Genomic DNA, 17,074 nt, shown 5'->3' with positions numbered 1-17,074 from the left:
AGAACAAGTTTTGCCATGCAGTGTAGCACCAGCAAAAGCTGCAAGATGCAGTCAAAGTGTCTCTTTGAAGAGTTATGTGGAAAATGTTGACAAATCTCAAATTATATCACATTAAGATCTCAGTTGTGACATCACTGGAAGTTCGAAACAAGGTGATTTTTATTTCATTAATTTCATTTCATTCACTTGCAAGAAAGATGACAACGCATTCTCTATATCGCACTTTTAAGATAAAACGCTGACGACAGCATAAGGGTTATCTTTCTGATACAAGACATGTCTTCTCTTGGTCACCTTGACCCTCTTTTTGCTCTTCCATTTTTTTTCACGGGTGCTTTTCGCCCCACATGACGATACATCACAGGTATAGTGTCAGAATGAATCCACTCAAGATGTGGAGGAGCGTGGTTGTAAATCAAGAGAAAAGTCGGAACATTGCACAGTGGAGGGTTGTCTCTAGTTTGATTTGCAACCTTTTTTTCCTCATAATTAAGTGATTCATAAAACACAATAAAGATGATCAACAATGAAAAATAATTTTTAAAAATGCACTTTTCCTCTTTATTTTCATGATGTCCTAAGTGGAGGTCATTCGCTCTCTCTTCTATGGATCGTCCTCCGCCTCCTCCTCCTCCTCCTCCTCCTTGTCCCATCAAACTCTTGTGCGTGACAGCCAGCGGAATAAATGTCGTAACAGTATTAGCTAAAAGTGTTTTGTGCCCCGGTTGCAGGTCCGTCCGTCCGTTCCGGATAACGTGACCCGCTGAAGGAAGAGAACACAGAACTGCCTCATCATGAATTTTGTAATGAAAGCTGCACTGGGAGGTGAGTAGGCTGCCAGGCGATGGCTTGATTTAACAGCACTGCAGTGTAGAGGACGTAAACGGGATGTTCAGTACAAGCAGGAACACAGCACCACCTCATGCAGTTCTAAAAGGACGGAGGACCCCTGAATCCATCCTGCACCAAACTACATTTGATCAGAATGGCTACCCATTAATAATATGTACAGAAAACATTTTCAACTAACAAAATGTGGATTTCTTCAGATGCATCTACAGTTTTCATATGGTTATTGGGCTTTGAGACTGTTCATCTTTTATTAGTTTTAAGGATTTAGCCATTTTAAGGCCAAAAAAGTGTAGACTCAATAATTAATTAATAATTATTGAGTATATATAAATAACCGATTAAGTAGTTTTGCCCCAGTATGTTAAAACGTCCTATATTACCGTTTTTTAATGGTATTTGGGATATTATATTAGCTCTATTTGGTCTATGGTACCTCAGTAAACATTGAAATATTAATTAAATTTTGTGTGTGTGTGTGTGTGTGTGTCGAGAGGCTTGAAATTAGGGTAAAATTTTTCAAGCTCATCTCTCAGATCCAAGCCTGCGCTATCAACATAAACGTGTGTGCTCTCACAAGAGGGTCTTCTACACAGAGGCAACCAATCAGAGGAAAGAGGGCGGTCTTAGCCAAATATGGACAACACAGACACAAAATTAGGTCAAATAGAAGTAGCTGTGAGAGGATTCTTTTCTGAAAAATAGTATGAATAAAACCCACAAGTCCATGTTAATAGAATCACTTTGTCGAGACTTAAACAGCAAAAATATGGAATTTTAACTACAGACAAATGTATTAGTCAATCCGGGTGGAGTTGGTTATGGAGAATGCGATGCACACAACTTTTTCAAAGGACCTTTTCCATTCTCGCAGGACACAAAGCAAATGCCGTAAAGGCAGAGATGGCCAGAAACATTTGCAAACTAAGCTCCTCAAAGGTGTTACATCTATTTCAATATAAAGACCTCATAGTTTGGGAGTTTGGCCATCTAAGGAGTGACTCTAACATGGATTTAGTATAAAAGTGTCAATTTAATGAAAAAAAAATACCTTGGTTTTGTCACGCCAGTCTCCAAATTGGCCCCTCATACAGCTATTCTCGTTTGGCCCAGTTTTGTATTGTATTTGTATTTCCATATTTGGCTAAGACTGCACCCTTTCCTCTGATTGGTTGCCTCTGACCCATTTGTGAGGCCACACGCATTTATGTTGAGAGCGCTGGTGCGGCGCTGAGAGATAGGCAGAGATGTTCGCTAATGACGTAGAAAAGCTTAAGAAATTCAAATGGCATTTTTACAAGCCTCTAGCCAGAAAAAAAAACAAAAACTTCTGGAACTCAGGAATCCGTGGATAGTTTCAATTTATTATAGATCCAATATTACATCCAAAATACAAGAAAACGTTGGTATGGGAAGTTACAGGACCTTTAATACCTTTAAGAGATGAAAGGAGTGGGACAATCACACTAATGTAGAATGTGAGCAATGTTCGACATCAGCGACGTCTTACTTCTCAAATGTTCTTCTGAATGAATGGAAAAAAGTTCCCTCAAATACGACACAAAATTTTCCCAGAAGAGCAGAAGCTTTGACCTGCATATAGGATTTCTTCCTTTTTTTCCCATTCCTGTAGTTGTAGGCCAAGTGTCATGCAGTATACTTTTCCCTGTATAGTGTATTATCTTCACTTAATATATTAATAATTTGCCCCCTAATTAGTCCTAAATCTGGTCATGTAATCCATCCTCCTTGACAGCTCCAGCTTTTAGAAGAGAGCAGCAAAGTGACACTGGCTGTTGTAATTCAGAAGCTGCACACGTAGCATTGATATGTGAACGATGCAGTGTTGTTGTTGTGCAGGTTGCAGAGGTGTCTTTGGGTTACAGTGAGGATGGGGAGATAAAAAAGAAGAGCTCCCACTGCTCATTGAGATTCCGAGGATGGAAGCGCTGCCTCATCTTGCTGTACTTTATACAGCAGCTGCGCTATACGAATCCCAAAATCAACTGCATTGCATCGGATCTTGCTCAGTAGTGGGTTGCAGTCTGCCGGACGCCCATTTAGGATTTTGCATGGCGTTGGGATATCTCATGGAATACAGTTAATAACTGCAAAATGTTTCTATATCCACATACAAGATACTGATTATTATTATAATAATAGTTGCAGGATTTGATTTGAGTCAGTCTTTTTGGACCAGAATGCAGTGACCCCTTTATGCAAAAACATCTGTGAATTTGCTGACAGTGTAGTGGATCACAAAAGGTCGCCGCTTGGGAGAGAAGCAGGTGATGAAGCAAAACAATTAGCCAGAAAATCAATCAGTTCAGCCTTCATCCCGACTCTCATAAGGTGTCAGTCAATGTGTCAGTAGCGGTGAAATATTCTTTAATCAATTATATTTTTCATGGGTTTGTGTCCATGAAGTCTCACATGTATGGAGAAAACACAAGGTTGGCAAGAGGAGCATCAACACAATCCAACTGGGTCACTGATCCAATTTGTTCAGGTTTCCAAACAATTTGTCCCAGAGGAATGAATTCAAATTGAAGCAACATGCTCCAGCTTCAAGCTTTGACCCTTAAAAAAAAAAAAAATCTTAATGGTACTGGCAATTTTAAGGTAACCATTTTAACACTGTCAACAGTAATACAAGTATAAAAATAGGTTAACATAATGGTAAAAATATTTAAACAATTAAAAAAAACAGTTTCAGCTTTAATAATGAAGACTGAAGGTTTTTTGATTGACTTAAAAAGTTATCTTAAAATCTAAAACCAACAAAACACCCTTTTGTGTCATTCAGTTGCTGCCAGTAGAATTTGTAATTTCCATAACATATTGTCGCACCATCTGATGGGGCACTGCCTCACTTTTCCCCAATACAAAATTGTTTTTGAAATGTTTGAATACGGGCGGCACGGTGGACCAACTGGTTAGAGTCTTGGTTCAAATCCCAGAACCTTAAATGGTTTGAAAATGGCGGCACGGTGGCACAGCTGTATAATGCTGGCATCGCAGTTCTGTGGACTGGGATTTGTGGAGTTTGCATGTTCTTCCCGTACCTGCATGGGTTTTCTCCGGGCACTCCAGTTTCCTCTCACATCCCTAAAAACATGCATTAATTCGAGACTCAAAATTGCCCTGAAATGTGATTGTGTACACAAATGGTTGTTTGTCTCTATGTGCCCTGCAATTGGCTGGCAACCAGTTCAGGGTGTACCCCACCTCCTGCCCGAAGATAGCTGGGATAGGCTCCAGCAACCGCAACCCTTGTGAGGATAAGCGGCTCGGATAATGGATGGATGGAAGCGCCATAGGAGCCTGCTGTTTGATCCTCATTATTACAGAAATATTTCCACAGTTGAAAGAATACAGTAAAGTAGCGCTTGAGGTGTACTGACTTAATTTCTGAATTACTGTACATCAAAATGACATTCACACAAATTAGGTTCACCTCGTATCCTGGAACCATCGCCTTGCGCTTGAGTTTCCACCACTCCCAAATACTTCACTGCTGACACAGCACTTCCTAACTCATCTTGAGTAAGTGTGACAGACTAAGGGGCTGTTAAATGAGGCAGACATTGGTTTGAGGGAATGAGTCTTCACAAAGTAAACTCACTATATAAGGAGAAAAGTGGGGTGTAAAGATGGATGATCTCGAGTTGAGCAAAATTTTGTTAATCTTGTTCTATTGAGTATATCAATAGTTCATCTTTAATGTGAGTTATGTGTTCCTGAATATAATTGCAATTCCTTCTTGATTACGACAGTAGTTGACCGCTATCAACTCACTATCAAAAACATCAACTCTTTTCAAGTAACATTTTAACATGCTTGATGGAAGTGTAAACCTAAGCTAACCACTGAAAACAATGGGATCATCTTACAAACAACAAAAAAAGTAGTGTGACTATAATTCAACTGTGACATACTTCATGGAATATACATTCCAACTGCATTTGAGGTTTTGTTGATGAATACCTGCTTACACAAAATTATGAATGGCATGCTTAACAAAAGAGACAAAAGCTGCTTCTGTCTAAGTTAAATAGAACATACTGCTATTAATATCTCAACGACCAACCCCTCTTCTTACATGAAACAGCTGTACAGTATTTATAACATGCTCGGTGTATTTGAAGCGAGAAAAAAGAGTGTCATTGGCGGTTAGATGAGACGAGAACACAGATTGAGATGTTTTTCTCTCACCTCAGAGTCCATCTGATGGCAATCTGATATGATTGGAAATCAAATCTTCATTGCTTGATTGACCTACAACTGTACCACACACACCGAGGCGCATCACTCCCCCCTACCACACACACATTCCGAGGTTATCAAATTCATCAAATTGACCTTGAGTTGCAATGTGTGTGTGTGCAGCATTTGAGTCAAACACACCAGTCAAAAGCTTTAAATCTCACATTAAATCATATTTAGCTTCGTTGGATTCCTTATATGTAACCTTATTTCAAAGTTCACATTGAATACTGTATACATATTGTGTACATATTAAATGCTGTACATACTGTACACTATTTGCCATATTAGTTCATACATTTAGCAAAGTTTACACAGTTAATAGATGTAAGTTTATAGAATTAGTTGCAGTAATAAGTATGTGACCTTGTTGTGGAATCACAATAGACGACCATAATTTTGCAAGACTACTACCACACAGTTATGTCTGCAAGTATTTTTTCCGAATACCAGCAGATTGCCTGGTGTGACCCACGCCTCATGAAAAAGACCTCTCAGAAGATCAACAATTACAAATTTTTAATGTGAAGCTGGAAAGGATGGAAAATGGATGTACCACTATCATTGAAGGAAAACTGAATTCACAAGTTCATCAAGACATTTTGCAGGAGAACTTAGAAGCACCTGTCTGTCAGTTATACCTCAACAGATGAAGAAGAAAATTCACAGCTGAATGGCTTCAACAGAACTCCTTTTGGAGTGGCCCAGTCAGAGTCCTGACCTCAACCCTGACTGAAATGCTGCGTCATGACCTCAAGAGAGCCGTTCACAAAAGACATCCTAAGAATATTGCTCAGCTGCAACCCTTTTATAAAGCGCAGTGGTCCAAAATTCCTCCCGACTGTTTTGTGCAGGTTTGATCTGCACCTCCAAAAATGGTTGCTTGGAGCTAGTTGCTGTCAAAGGAGACTCAACCAGTTATTAAATCTTGCTTTTCCCTCATACTGTGACGTTTACATGTTGTGTTCCCCAAATACACTGAAATATTTGATTGTTTGTATCACAGTATGAGAGCACTGTGTTTGACTATTGTGACTTAGGTGGAGATTGGATCACATTTTATGACAGGTTTATGGAGGAAACAAGGTGATTCCAAAAGGTTCACATCATTTTCTTGCAAATACAGTATGTAACATATCTGTAATTAGTATCAACAATGTGATATACTTAATCTAATTGCAATGCATACTTTTTCTTTAACTGTGAGAAGGGCTTGCATTTTGTACTTATACCAGCTTCTTTCAAGAAATGTAAACAATATTCAATTCAAAACACAGATGCAATGCAGTAGCCATAATATTTTCTCTCAAACTATTGGTTTAGCTGTAAAATGAGTTGTGGTAAGTTCATTTAAATCTATATCTGTATTTTTCCTCCTGTGGTTTTCTCTCCACTCCTGGAGATGATTTATGAAATAATTTTTCAGATTTGAAATCCTCAAGTGAATTGCTTTAATCTGACACTGTTCAGAGTTCATGCACTGAGAAGGGAGGGGGGCGGGGGCCAAAGGTTAGTCCTGTCTCCTCAAATTGAACAAATACCTTCAGAGGCAAAGGGTTAGCCCAGTATTTAAAAATCGGCTTCATAACTCGGCAAGGAGACCACTTCAAGTCTACTAATTTCACTGCCCATATGACGATTTCCCCCCTCATAAATCAAATCCTCTAATAATTTTCTGTTGTTTTGATCTACTGACTTAGTATAATGGGAGCTTGTTCTGAAACACACATATTACTGTTTGCTGCCGTTGGCACATAATTTGGATTCTGCAAAACGCTCAAAGGCTCTAAGTGCGACCTGCCAACTTTTGCATATTCACCGTTGCATTGACTTTAACAAAAAATCTGCACATTCTTGCTAACTCATAAATGGGCAAAGCTTCAATCAAAGAATTCTCTCAGCAAGAGCCCTGTGACGCAGGAGTGCTTTAATAGAACTGCATTGACAGGATGTTGCTGTATCTCTTGCAAATGGCACACCAGAGCTTAGCTCAAGGCTCAATATAACTCGGGCTTTTGTCTCCTAGGAACAGCTCCTTCTTTTTATCATCTTTTACAGCCAAGCTAAGACAATTTGAATGTTCTAATAAGCTTGCAGGGACGGGAAGTGATCAAATGCTGAAGTCATCGTGAGAGAATAATTGGACAATGAGGCTAAGCTGACTGTGAGTCACTACTTCATCTACAGCTACTGTATGTGTTGTTACAATATTAATGTACATGCAAATATATGGAGGCTCATTTTGCTAAATCCTCGAAAAGGTGCGCCAAGGTTTATTCCTTCTAATGTTAAAACATGACTGTAATCACGAATGTTTGGTTTCATTTTGCAGAGGCTCGAACAATTTGGTTGATTCAGTGGGTGTAGACGCAGGACACATCATCGTTACACTTTTAATCGCGCAAACAGTTCAACCGGGAAGGAAACTTGAGCCACTATTGTAAACGTAGCCTTTTTTTCTTTGACACCCTCACCATACTTACATTATCCACAAATACACGGACAGGCAAGTCAGATGGTCTGTCATGGTTGGGTGCATATTGCCATGTCAACTTCTTCTGGGCTGCTGAGACTACAATGCTGTACTTGCATCTTTCTGCTTCTTGATTTGTATCCTTTCTTTTTATAGCTGATTTCCAGTATGTTATTAATGTGAATGATGTCTTTTTTTTCTGATGTATCTATTCAAGTAGCTGCCTAATTATTTCAATGCCTACAGAATGCCGCCCCCCCGCCCCCCAAGTAAGGACATGCTATAATGTTGCTTGGCTTCCTAAGTATGTCACCATTTTACCAAGAGCATACATTCAGAAGCAGAACTAACATTGTGACTTGAGTGTACTAGTTAAATGCTACAAGCATTTATTATTTTTATTATTATTTTTTATTTGCCGGGGGGACCTCACGCAATATTGAAAACTTAAATCACTATACCCATAAATTCCCTAATAATCTGTGAGCGGATGCTGACAGAAGCAGATCCTGAGAACAAATGCCAAAGAAAGAAATTACTTGAGCCAATAAAGATGGTCAATACAGCAAATCATAATCACCAGAAAATATACAAATATGCCCTCTGATGGACTGAAAGCATCAGAACAATTTCATTACATGCTGAGTACGGAGGTACCACTAAGATTAATAGTTTTTTTTTTTATTTGAAAACAATTGATCTTAAATTGCCCCTAGGTGTAATTGTAAGTATGATTTTTGTGAGTGCGATTGTTGTCTGTCTCCATGTGCCCTGCGATTGGCTGCCAACCAGTTCAGGGTGTACCCTGCCTCCTGTCCGTTGATAGCTGTGATGGGCTACAGCACTCCTGTGAAGATTGTGAGGATAAGCAGCTCAGAATATGGACAGTTGGATGTCACTGATGGTATAGTGGTACACTCGCTTGACTTTGGTGCACGCCGCTTGGTTCAGTCCCCACTCAGTGAGTGTCGAGATGTGGCCTGTGACTGACTGGCAACCAATTTACTGTGTAGCTCATTACTGTATTATGTTAACATCAGAGTCTTACTGCTTCAAATGTCAGTGTCATCTTCTCTTTTCTTTCTCCCTTCTCTTTTGGACTTGCCAATACAATAAATGGCGGCTATACCCACAGGGACCAAAATGATAACAATAAATAATTGATGCCCCCCAACCCAAGAAAAAAAAAAAAATAATGGTTTATAGATGGCACAAGAAGCCAGTAAAGCTGTTCAAAAGGAGGGGACGATTAGGCATCAATACATGTACACAATCATGCACTCATGTTACATACACTGTAGACAGTAGTTAAATTGTTCAACACAATGATAACACTGACACGAGGCTCATCCATAGTATTATTAACTAGCCGACTCGTCAAGAAAAAAAAAAGGCACTTCCACACATGGTCAAAAAACATCCACACGAGTACTTTCCTTCTGGGTTACAGAATGTCCACAAGAAAAAGAGTTAGGGGATACTGACAAATTGGATGGCAAAATTGACTTAACTGTTATAGTACCTTTGCTGGGAAGCAAACAATGAATTAGTTTCATTTTTTGACAGTGCAAGGGGTGAATTCAAGGACCCCCCCCCTTAAAAAAATATAGGGAATGAAAACAACTTGACCACAGACAAAAAACACTCAGTGAATTGAAAACAATTTCCTCATCTGTTTTGAGTCTCCTACAGACAAAATAAGCCCACACATTTCCACGTTAGTCTCAAATCTATCTGCTGCCTTGCTCCTCATCTTGTCTTTTGTTTTCTATCCCTGCAATGTGCCACACTTCCTTTTCATTATGCTGATAGGGTGAAAATACCAATAATACCAGCGGCGGTACTCGTCTCGAGGATTACTCTGCCTTTCTTTTTCGCTTGCTTGTGTTCGTGCTTTCCGCGGATACCCCCCGTCCGCCCCTCCAGACTTCCCAACATAAAGCCCCCAAGGTCCCACTCTGCTCTTTCTTGCGTTCCAATGCCCACGTTCCTCATTAGTATTTTCTTGACTTTATTCTCTATCATCTTTCAATTGTCACTTCATTTTGGTCACGGTCTAGATTTTTTTTAATTCAAAAATTGCAACCTCCATTATCTGAGTAACGGGAACATCTTGGAAAATGTTTTTGACACATCCCCTTTTCCTCATTAAGATTTGCCTTTTCTCCTAAATACTGGTATTGTGTGTCTTTACTGAACAGCTTTCTTTTATAGCCTCACTTCTAATTAACTCCAGTCTTCTCCGAAACCAGCATTGTGTATGCTGTATATAATGCATCTCATTTGTGCTCCCATTTTTCGTGGGCTGGATGTGAAGACCTAAAACTTTTTCTACAAACACAAAAGGCCATTTCCCTAAAATATTGTTCACAAATCTGTTAGTGAGCATTTCTTTCCTCTGCCGTACACTGAATGCTCATTTCTTTACCATAAGCTGTCTCCCAAGGTGTTTCAGAGAATTTGGCAGTGCATCCAAAAAAACTCACAATGGCAGACCACATTTAACAACACCGAGCCAGGACCAGCATGTTCACCTCAAAGATCATCTGAGACCAGCCACCCGGACAACTGCTACAACAATCAGTTTGAATTTCTGCACAAACTGTCAGAAACCGTCTCTGCGAAGCTCATCTGCATGCTCGGTGTCCTCATCGGCGTCTCGACCGCTCACACTTGATGGTGTCTGGCGCCTTGGAGAGGTGTTCTCTTCGCAGATGAAGCCCGGTTTTCACTGTTTAGGGCAGATGGCAGACAGCGTGTGCGGCATCGCGTGGGTGAGAGGTTTGCCGATGTTGACGTTGGGGATCTAGTGGCCCTTGATGGTTGTGAGGTTATGGTACAGGCTTGCGTATGTCACGGGCAAGAACCACAGGTGCATTTTATTGATGGAATTTCAAATGCGCAGAGATATCATGATGAGATCCTGAGGCCCCTTGTTGTGCCGTTCATCCTCATGTCGCACCATGATAATGTGCGGCCACATGTTGCAAGTATCTGTTCACAGTTCCTGGAAGCTGAAAACATCCAAATTCTTGCATGGCCAGCATAATTCGCGGACATGTCACCCATTGAGCATGTTTGGGATGCACAAATGACAGCATGTTCGAGTTCGTGCCAATATCCAGCAACTATGCACAGCCATTGAAGAGTGGACCAGCATTCCCATAGGCCACAATATACAACCTGATCAACTCTATTCGAAGGAGATGTGTTGCACACAAATGGTGGTCATGGCAAATACATCCATCCATACATTTTCTTAGCCACTTATCCTCACAAGGGTTGCGGGAGTGCTGGAGCCTATCCCAGCTGCCAATGGGCAGGAGTCGGGGTACACCCTGAACTGGTTGCCAGCCAATCCCAGGGTACATCGAGACAAACAGCCGCTCTCACAATCACACCTAGGGGCAATTTAGAGTGTCCAATTAATGTTGCATGTTTTTGGGATGTAGAAGGAAACCGGAGTGCGCGGAGAAAACCCACACAGCCACGGGGAGAACATGCAAACTCCACACAGGCGGGGCCGGGATCGGACCCATGTCCTCAGAACTGTGAGGCCAACGCTTTACCAGCTGATTCCCCGTACCGCCCATGGCAAATGCAGTCTACAGTCAAATACATCTTCTTTTTCTTTCGGCCTGTCCCATTACGGGTCGCTACAGTGTGTCATCTTTTTCCATCTAAGTCTATCTCGTGCATCTTCCTCTGTAACACCCACTGTCGTCATGTTTTCCCTCACAACATCCATCAACCTTTTCTTTGTTCTTCCTCTCGCTCTTTTTGCCTGGCAGCTCCATCCTCAGCACCCTTCTACCAATATACTCACTTTCTTGCCTGTGAACATGTCCAAACCATCTAAGTCTGCTCTCTCTAACCGTGTCTCCAAAACATCCAACTTTGGCTGTCCCTCTAATGAGCTCATTTGTAATCCTATCCAACCTGCTCACTCCAAGCGAGAACCTCAACATCTTCATTTCTGGTACCTCAAGTTCTGCTTCCTGTTGTTTCTTCAGAGCCACCGTCTCTAATGCGTACATCATGGCCGGCCTCACCACTGTTTTATAAACTTTGCCCTTCATCCTAGCGGAGACTCTTTTGTCACATAGAATACCAGACCTTCCGCCAACTGTTCCATCCCGCTTGTACCCGTTTCTTCACTTCCTTACCACACTCACGCTCTCATTCTATCTCTTCTCCCTGGAGCTTCACTCTTCCTCCTCCGCCCCTCTCATTCATGCACATATATTCTATTTTACTTTGGCTAATCTTCATTCCTCTCCTTTCCAGGTGCTTACCTCCATTTTTCTAATTTTTCCCCCGCCTGCTCTCTGCTTTCACTGCAGATCACAATATCATCTGCGAACATCATGGTCCAAGAAGATTCCAGTCTAACCTCATCTGTCAGCCTATCCACTACTACTGCAAACAGGAAGGGGGTCAGTGCGGATCCCTGATGCAGTCCCACGTCCACCTTAAATTCTTTTGACACACATTCGACATATCTCACTGCTGTTCTGCTGCCCTCATACATGTTGTGTACTATTCTAACATATTTCTCCGCCACACCAGACTTGCGCATGCAGTACCACAATTCCTCTCTTGGTACTCTGTCATAGGCTTTCTCTAGGTCTACAAAAACACAATGTAGCTCCTTTGGACCTTCTCTGTACTTTTCCACAAGCATCCTCAAGGCAAACAATGCATCTGTGGTACTCTTTCTAGGCATGAAACCATACTGTTGCTCACAGATGCTTACTTTTGTCCTCATTCTAGCCTCCACTAATCTTTCCCATAACTTCATTGTATGGCTCATCATCTTTATTCTGCTGTAGCTTCCACAGTTCTGAATATCGCCTTTGTTCTTAAAAATGGGAACCAGCACACTTTTCCTCCATTCTTCTAGCATCTTCTCTCCTGCTAGTATTCTATTGAATAAGTTTGTCAAAAACTCCACAGCCACTTCACCAAATTGCTTCCATACCTTCACTGGTATGTCATCGGGACCAACTGTCTTTTCATTTTTCATTCTGTTCAATGCTTTCTGACTTTCCCCTTACTAATCATTGCCACTTCCTGGTCATTCACACTTGCCTCTTCTACTCTTCCTCCTCTCTCATTTTCTTCATTCATTAACTTCTCAAAGTACTCTTTCCATCTACTTAGCACACTACTGGCACCAGTCAACATATTTCCATCGCTATCCTTAATCACCTTTACTTGCTGGACATCCTTCTCATCTCAGTCTGGCCAACCTGTAGAGATCCTTTTATCCTTCTTTCGTATCTAACCTGGTGTACATGTCGTCATATGCCTCTTGTTTAGCTTCTGCCACCTCTACCTTTGTCCTATGATGCAGCTCAATGTATTCCTTTCGCCTCTCCTCAATGAAAACACAGTCAGCACATATGGTACACAATTCACATACTACCTATGTGAAAATATAAAGGATATGGCAAGTTAAAGGACACTTGGATGAAAGGGATTAAAACCACAATGGCCCTCACTCTAGTAGTTGAAGGTCGGGTTGGGTCCACATTTGATGTTTGGTCCTCGTTGTATACGCAACAAAGCTAATGTTGTTAGCCCAATGCAGATATTTTCATGGATGAGCTGGACCTTATCCCAAGTGACTTTGGGCAAACGGCGGAGAAAAACAGCCAATTTCAAATCATATGCACTGTAGTACATACACCTATTGTACAAACAACCATTCACATACACATACAATATTCACCTTGATGGACAATAGCAGAGTATGTAAATCTTCAGTGAATCTAACATGTATGTTTTTAGAATGTGCGATTACGTGGAAAAAGCCTCACAAGCGTGGGGAAAAATTTGCAGACGCCACATTGGAGCTAAGATTCCCGCCCAGAACTTTTTAACTGTGAGGCAGATGTGCCAACGACTAGGTAATCATGCAGCAAGACCCCAAAATTTTGGAGAAGAGAATATTAGTGTTATTACAAGTTTTAAAGGTAATTCTCAACAGTTTTTAACTCAGTTGGGAGAAATGACTTGTCATATTTAGAGGTAGCAAAGTATTTGGGTTTATGTGTTACAAAAACATCCAACTGTGATTTCAGTACTAACCGGAGTCACTCCAGCGCACATTTGCTTGGTGTGTAAGGGGGTGTATTTTATGCTGTGACATATTTACCAGCATTTTACTCTTCAGTTGATTTTTTTTTTTCTGGGCACAGCTGCAGCATCTCTCAGGATTCACAATGAAAGTCCATTTGAACTCTTTTTGTATATCACGTATTCATGATTTTATTTGTGTATTATATTGATACCATTTGTAGCTGCAGAATGTCCACTTTCAAACAACTGAAACATGGGGGAAATGTTAGAAAATGTACTTTGTATACATATTGAGCTTGAACTGACACAAATTCCATTGTCTAGCTTTTATTTATAAAATCTTTTCCTCAAACGTTTTGACTTCATCTCTTTGTATCACTCGTACACTCTCATCCCACAATTGGTCATGTGAGTGGATGGTGTCCCCTGACTGCCCCCAGTTGATGTATTTCCCTCCTCTAGGAGGTCCTCCCGATGTGGGCAAGATGCTGGGTGGGGAAGAAAAGGAGGAGGACCCGGATGCAGCAAAGAAAGAGGAGGAAAGGCAGGAGGCGCTAAGGCAGCAGGAGGAGGAGAGGAAGGCCAAATATGCCAAGATGGAGGCGGAGAGAGAGCAGATGAGACAAGGCATAAGGGATAAGGTACGACGGCAATTCATGTCCTGTCTTGTAACTTTCTGTCCAATCAAGTTCAACCATTTCAGTGCATAATGGAAATGAAGAACAACGGAACTGGTGCACTCGTAGGAGTCCTTTTGTCGCTCCTAGAAGTAAAATGCCATTTTAAGCGTTTTCCTGGTTTGGTTTGCATCATCTCTGTTAATGTGAGCTTCTAAAGGCTTCATGTATCACTTGCCAGCTTTTTCGGGTATTTTTAGAACAGACCAGGCCAAGGAAACAGATGATTGAAAAGCTATTTTTAATTGGCTTGTTTGCTTTGGTGTGAACTCCAACTTTCTGAGGCTGTGTACTAGTAATGCAGGATATAAGTACTACAGCCACAGCAAATACCTCAGCAGGAATGAAAAGGACAAAAGTGGTAAATAAACCAAATGAACAGCATAATTACTGCATATCAAACTAAATTTTGTGCACCTGGTATGAATATCTGCATTAATCTTATGGATAGTTAATATTCTATTGTCAACATAGTATATTTTCGCCATATTGCAGTTCATTATTTTGTATTATATAGCAGATTTTCATATGCATTTTTACAGTTTATAGTGCTAACTTGAATATCAAGTCCCCACATTTACAAATATGTTGAGTTCTGAGTCGTCCATTTTTTTAAATTGTGTGTCATGACCAGAACACAAGGCTGAACCCAAAATGCATGACTCCCAAGACCAGGTACAGTTCGGGAGATGTCTTTATTCAATCCACAGTTGGTACACAGGCAGGCAGTCCAATGAGGCAGCAGTAACAGAATCAGCGGGTGTAAGAGGAAGATCCAGAACAAAGCATGGTTCGGTACACGGAATAGCAAGGACGTTGACGAAGGGCTGCGGAAACGTGACTAAAAGTCCAACGATCTGGCAAAGACCAGACCACACGCATTGCAAAATACAGTGAAGAAAATAAGTATTTGAACACCCTGCTATATTGCAAGTTCTCCCACTTAGAAATCATGGAGGGGTCTGAAATTTTCATCGTAGGTGCATATCCACTGCGACAGAGAGATAATCTAAAAAGAAAAATCCAGAAATCACAATGTATGATTTTTTAACAATTTATTTGTGTGCTACAGCTGCAAATAAGTATTTGAACACCTGTCTATCAGCATGAATTCTGACCCTCAAAGACCTCTTAGTCCGCCTTAAAAACTCCACCTCCGCTCCATGAATTATCCTGAATCAGATGCACCTGTGTGTTGTCGTTAGCTGCATAAAGACACCTGTCCACCCCATACAATCAGTAAGACTCAAGCTTGTAACATGCCGAAGACCAAAGAGCTGTCCAAACACACCATATACAAAATTGTACAACTCCACACAGCTGGACAGGGCTACGGAGAAATTGCCAAGCAGCTTGGTGAAAAAGGGTCCACTATTGGAGCAATCATTAGAAAATGGAAGAAGCTAAACTGTCACGTCCCATCGGAACGAGATTAGGACCCAAATGCAGGACTCGGACGATGCCAGGTAGTTCAAGGAGAAACGTTTATTATATGCCGAGGTCGGGGATTGAGCAGGAAGTCCGGTGCAGCAGCGGTAGTTGGGACGTCGGGCGAAGAGAGCAGGTGAGCGGGCAGGCAGGAGTCGGTACACGGGAGAACAATCAACGCAGGCAGAAGTATCAAAGGAGTCAGGCTTACAAGGGTGGTCGGAGAACGGGCGAAGGTCGGTACACACAGGTTCGATCAGGGATACCGTTGGATTCTGGATGATGGCCCGAGGAAAGACTGACGGTGACCCCTATGAGTGAATAAAATTCTTTCCAGAAACGGGAGACGAACTGGGGGCCCCTGTTGGACACCACGTCAGTGGGCAGGCCACGTAATCTGAATATGTTGCTCATCATGACCTCAGCAGTCCGCTTTGCGGAGGGGAGTTTTGGTAGCGTGTAAGAACTGCGGCATGACCTCATGACGCTGGTAACCCTGTCACAAAGTCTAGCGAGATATGCAATCACGGATGACGTGTCACGGATAGAGGGCGTAACTCCCCAGCAGGGGACTGCCGGGAAGGCTTATGTGTGGCGCACATAGGACAGACATTGACGTACTCCCTGACGTCTTTCTAACTATTCGGCCACCAAAAGAGTTTTTGTAGCACAGACTGCGTCTTGGCTATGCCCGGGTGACATACGGTGCAGTTGGTGTGGGCCCAGTCAATGACACAACTCTGTAACGAAGATACGACGAACAGCTTGCCTTCGGGGCATCCTTCCAGGCTGCAAGAATCCCTAAGTGCGTCATTCACTGATGGTTCTATTTCCCAAGTAGCTTTGGGGAGATTGCGCGCCGGTTCAGATTCTATTTTCTCGCTATCATGAACTCGCGACAGCGCATCGGGTTTGCCATTCTTTGATACCGGTCGATTGGACACCACGAAGTGAAATCGTGTGAAGAAAAGAGCCCACCTGGATTGCCTGACATTAAGTCGTTTGGCGGATTTCAGGTATTCGACATTTTTGAGGTCTGTTTATACCACGAAAGGAACCTGAGCCCCCTCCAACCAGTGTCTCCATTCTGTCAACGCCGTTTTAACTGCTAAAAGGTCCCGGTCCCCAGTATCGTAATTACATTTCGGCGCGGTTAATTTTTTGGATTAGAAGGTGCAGGGGTGTATCCTCTCGTCGTTTGAACTCCTCTGTGTTAGTACCGGTCCTATACCTGAATCTGACGCATCCACCTCCACAACAAATTGCCGGTCGAGGTCCGGCAAAATGAGGGTAGGAG

At 41.8% G+C, this 17,074-nt stretch overlaps 1 protein-coding gene across 3 annotated transcripts in view; it reads left to right on the top strand.

The window, feature by feature from the left end:
- The window catches only part of cplx2a (complexin 2a), a 55,716-nt gene that overhangs the window by 32,025 nt on the left and 6,617 nt on the right, over nt 1–17,074 (top strand). For all 3 annotated transcript variants that reach the window (XM_061829630.1, XM_061829628.1, XM_061829629.1), the window contains exons 3-4: nt 732–825; nt 14,135–14,313. In XM_061829630.1, coding sequence (XP_061685614.1) covers nt 795–825; nt 14,135–14,313 — 210 coding nt within the window. In that variant the 5' untranslated portion in view covers nt 732–794. The remainder of the gene's footprint in view (nt 1–731; nt 826–14,134; nt 14,314–17,074) is intronic.

This window comes from Syngnathoides biaculeatus, chromosome 9 (genome assembly GCF_019802595.1).
Source record: "Syngnathoides biaculeatus isolate LvHL_M chromosome 9, ASM1980259v1, whole genome shotgun sequence".
Lineage (NCBI taxonomy): Eukaryota > Metazoa > Chordata > Actinopteri > Syngnathiformes > Syngnathidae > Syngnathoides > Syngnathoides biaculeatus.
The sequence above is the reverse complement of the archived record's forward strand: the minus strand, read 5'-3'. Positions and strand labels throughout refer to the sequence as shown.